This window comes from Leptodactylus fuscus, chromosome 1 (genome assembly GCF_031893055.1).
Source record: "Leptodactylus fuscus isolate aLepFus1 chromosome 1, aLepFus1.hap2, whole genome shotgun sequence".
NCBI classification, from domain to species: Eukaryota; Metazoa; Chordata; class Amphibia; order Anura; family Leptodactylidae; genus Leptodactylus; species Leptodactylus fuscus.
The window spans coordinates 97,452,434-97,457,170 of NC_134265.1; the positions used below are offsets into that span (position 1 = coordinate 97,452,434).

At 42.7% G+C, this 4,737-nt stretch overlaps 1 protein-coding gene across 2 annotated transcripts; it reads right to left on the minus strand.

Moving 5' to 3' along the window:
- Positions 1-439: 439 nt before the first annotated feature.
- UBC (ubiquitin C) lies at positions 440-4,495 on the minus strand. 2 transcript variants are annotated; one of them, XM_075274397.1, is made up of 2 exons: positions 4,400-4,495; positions 440-2,125 (listed from the first exon to the last, which is right to left on the minus strand). In XM_075274397.1, exon 2 carries the CDS (start codon positions 2,120-2,122, stop codon positions 521-523), a length of 1,602 nt encoding a protein of 533 aa, XP_075130498.1. In that variant the 5' UTR covers positions 2,123-2,125; positions 4,400-4,495; the 3' UTR covers positions 440-520. The 2 variants fall into 2 exon arrangements, with proteins under 2 accessions (XP_075130498.1, XP_075130507.1); XM_075274406.1 differs by lacking the exon at positions 4,400-4,495 and adding an exon at positions 4,033-4,184.
- Between the last annotated feature and the right edge of the window lie 242 nt (positions 4,496-4,737).

The following is a 4,737-nucleotide window of genomic DNA, read 5'->3' on the forward strand; positions in this document are numbered from 1 at the left end:
GTTAAAATATGGATGTTATGGCTATCCAGAACCAGATTTGGGTCATACAACTTTACAATTGCAGTGTTGGAGAGATTACTGATGCTGAAATAATTTCATTTAAAAAAAATAGGATGTGTTCTCGGGATTTTTGTTATATGTAGTCAAGTTCCTTATCCTTTGACTGAAAAAGAAAAAATTTGAATAAAGTTAATAGAAAATGTAATATCTAATATCAATTTGTTAGAAATCCCCCCCCCATCATTAATATCACTCGTTATCTTTGGCACCTACACAGGCTTTAGGTAAAATATGTTAAGTGCTCCCTACAGAATTTCTGTCCTGAATAGTGCTCCTCCACTCGAAGTTCAGGACATACTGATCTAGCAGACTCCAATCTTATTGTTACTTCTACACGAAAAAAAAAAAATTTCAAAAGGAAAACAAGCAAAAACTAGGATTTTGGAATGCAGTAACTTTAATGAAAGTGCAACACAAGCATGATTCAGTATGCTGGGAAAGACAACACTTCAGTCATGCATCAGATACCACCCCTCAAACGCAAGACAAGGTGCAGAGTAGATTCCTTCTGAATATTGTAGTCTGATAATGTGCGACCATCTTCCAGCTGCTTGCCAGCAAAGATCAATCTCTGCTGATCTGGAGGAATTCCTTCTTTGTCTTGAATTTTAGCTTTAACATTTTCAATGGTGTCACTAGGTTCTACTTCTAGAGTAATTGTTTTGCCAGTCAGGGTCTTCACAAAGATTTGCATTCCACCTCTAAGGCGGAGGACTAAGTGCAAGGTGGACTCTTTTTGAATATTGTAGTCTGATAATGTGCGACCATCTTCCAGCTGCTTGCCAGCAAAGATCAATCTCTGCTGATCTGGAGGGATTCCTTCTTTGTCTTGGATTTTGGCCTTCACATTCTCAATGGTGTCACTAGGTTCTACTTCCAGGGTAATTGTTTTGCCAGTCAGGGTCTTCACAAAGATTTGCATTCCACCTCTCAGACGCAAAACCAAGTGGAGAGTAGATTCTTTTTGGATATTATAGTCTGAGAGAGTGCGGCCATCTTCAAGCTGTTTACCAGCAAAAATCAGCCTTTGTTGGTCTGGAGGGATACCTTCTTTGTCTTGGATTTTGGCCTTCACGTTCTCGATTGTGTCACTAGGTTCTACTTCCAGGGTAATTGTTTTGCCAGTCAGGGTCTTCACAAAGATTTGCATGCCTCCTCTAAGGCGAAGAACCAAGTGCAAGGTGGATTCTTTTTGAATATTGTAGTCTGATAATGTACGACCATCTTCCAGCTGTTTTCCAGCAAAGATCAACCTCTGCTGATCTGGAGGGATTCCTTCTTTGTCTTGAATTTTAGCTTTAACATTTTCAATGGTGTCACTAGGTTCTACTTCCAGGGTAATTGTTTTGCCAGTCAGGGTCTTCACAAAGATTTGCATGCCACCTCTTAAACGGAGGACCAGATGCAAGGTAGATTCCTTTTGGATGTTATAGTCTGAGAGAGTACGACCATCTTCAAGCTGTTTACCAGCAAAAATCAACCTTTGTTGGTCTGGAGGAATCCCTTCTTTGTCTTGGATTTTGGCCTTCACATTTTCAATGGTGTCACTAGGTTCTACTTCTAGAGTAATTGTTTTGCCAGTCAGGGTCTTCACAAAGATTTGCATGCCTCCTCTAAGGCGCAGAACAAGATGGAGAGTAGACTCTTTTTGGATATTATAGTCTGAGAGCGTGCGGCCATCTTCAAGCTGTTTACCAGCAAAAATCAACCTTTGTTGATCTGGAGGGATTCCTTCTTTGTCTTGAATTTTAGCTTTAACATTTTCAATGGTGTCACTAGGTTCCACTTCCAAGGTAATTGTTTTGCCAGTCAGGGTCTTCACAAAGATTTGCATGCCACCTCTAAGGCGCAGAACCAAATGCAGAGTGGACTCTTTCTGAATGTTGTAATCTGAGAGTGTGCGGCCATCTTCCAGCTGTTTGCCAGCAAAGATCAATCTCTGCTGGTCAGGTGGTATGCCTTCTTTATCCTGAATTTTTGCTTTGACATTTTCAATGGTGTCACTTGGCTCAACTTCTAGTGTAATAGTCTTCCCAGTAAGAGTCTTCACAAAAATCTGCATGTTCTGAAACAAAAGTTTAGAAGTCATTAGACCAAGTCATTGTTTAAAGTGGAGGGTGGGAGATTTTAAATCGGTACTACACTAAGCCTACAAAAATTCTACATAATTGTAGCATTTCCTAAGCATATATAACAGTCACTGCCATTTTAGGCTAGAGCAACAAAGATACCTGTTATGTATACCACCCAAGTTATTTTTCTCGATTTTTAAGTCTTATGCAAATGAGGCAATTTGTGCACTAGGCAAAGGCCTTCTGGGGCAGTTTGTAGACTCCATTTCAAAGACCTTTCACCACCTCTGCCAAGCCCACCTTTTGTATCATTTAATAGCTGCATCTCCAAGAGACCAGCATATTTAGTATTCTCTTGCCACAACCAGAGCAATCAGTGCTGTTAGTACATAGCCCAATAAGCATACAAGGCACCACAACTAACTACTGATTGCTTGGGCATGGTGAAGTCCAGAGGAAAACACCAGCTGCGCTGGCATCAGAGCAATAAGTGCTAAAGTGGCAAATGGTCCTCTAAAACTAAGGATTTAATTAACTCATTTTGTTAGAGCACAATAATAGAACTATATGGTTATAATCTTTAGGCAGCAATCTGTTAAAAAATAACACTATTCTGCATATCCCTTATTCCCATTACTACACATTTTATACTCAATGCAAGGTGTATTCTTATACTAAGGTCACAATAGATTTCAGGTGTTCCTCCTTCATGAATGCTTAAAAAGTAGTTACATAGGGAAACCATAGACTATACTGGTCTGCTAGGTTATCGCCATTTTTACTGAAACTGGCAGAGAAGAGTCCTCCTTCCATAAGCCCAAGCATGCTAGTGTATACATGAGTCCCCCTTTGACAACAACAACAAAGGATTATGTCCCGCCCTTCCTATTTCCGGTCGAAGATCTCTTTCCGGTTTTGAGAGTTTGCCATGTCTAGCAGGGGTATAGGCATACTGTTTCGTGGTTACGACGAGCCTGCTGCAGAACCTCATTTGCTGAATGCTATACAGTATATATATTCATTTGCCGAATGCTATATATATGTATAGCATTCGGCAAATGAACACTGATTCTGCAGCAGGCACGTCCTTGCTACGGGCAGGCAAGAGTTTTTCTCATTGGAATGAATAGTCCGATGTTAGACTCCGCCTCCTCAGACGAGCCTCTGGCAGAACCAGCGTTGATTGGCCAAATCACTGGCCAATCAACGCTGGTCTATTCATTTCAATGAAAAAAAGTCAACTGGTAACAGTATACTTACCTGCTCGTAGCAAGGACGAGCCTGCTACACAATCAGCCTTCATTTGCCGAATGCTATACACTGTATAGCATTCAGAAAATGAGGTTCTGCAGCAGGCTCGTCGTAACCCGAGGACCATACCCTGAAGTACATACCCAGCCCTGGTTAATTCACTAAGGAACCGGAAGTTTTCTTGCCGCCCTTCCATTGAGCATGCGTCAACTGGAAGCTCGCAGGGGGACTCATGTATTACATGGATCCATGTGCAGACCAAGAGTCCATGCCACAAAACTCAGGGCAGGTGCTATTCTGTAGAATGGACTATCCTACAGAAGAGTGAAAAGCAAAGATTGATTGAATGATACTTGCAGAACACTTTACCACAGGGGGTTTCTTGGTTCCAGTGTCATCTGGAGGACACTGATACAATACCAAACTGTATCTGGCAGAGTACAATAGACACTGTTGTCTGAAAGACCTTGGCTTGAGAGTTGGGAGACTTTAGGCAGGTTCACAGACTATACCCTACAGGCTCATACAGAATGAGTCAGCGCTAAAGACACAGAAGAGCTGAGGAACATTTACTTGGGGGGGGGGGGGGGGGAATATATAACAAAAGGCCATTACTTTACACAAGAGAGCTCTAGCAGCCTGCCTTTACCTGAACAGGCCGGTATCAAGGTCACACGTCACTGCCAATATTACCCGCTCTCCACCGACTCCCGCCCCAGTCTAACGGCTGACTGTACAAGGCGCCAATCCTCCCCCCGGCCGCACGGCTCCTCTCCTAATGTCTACCCGCCTAACCGACTGCGTCACAGGTAACAGCAATGGCGGACGTTAGGACACGAGGCCTACATCACACAACGGCCATTCAGTAAAAAGCAAGTCACCCCATTACAAATGAGCGACGCTACACTCCTGACATGAAAAACTTCCTCATGAACTGCTTCAGTAGGCTAGCTAACACCATAGCGAAGTGACCGGCACCCCTCCAAACTACCCGAAAGAGACCAGCGCATACTTACTGCAATGTCTTGTAAAGTCCGAACACAAGAACCTTGGTCTTCCACAGGGTGCAAGCAATGAGGAGGGCACACAAAGAGCCTCGATTATATAGATGACTTTGGTAACCTTCCGCAGAAACCGCTAGAACGGAACTACTTACTGTAGTGTGTCGTTCCTCACAGTCTCACCCATAGGGCTATATAAGATGACTTCAGTCCACTGTATTATTATATAGGGTTCAATATAATGTACATGTATACGATTCTGAGGTCCTACTCGACGAAATGTAATAAAGAGAATGGTATTGGCGGAAGAACACACTGATAGCTGGATGTAGGAGAACAAAAGGCTTTCTGCC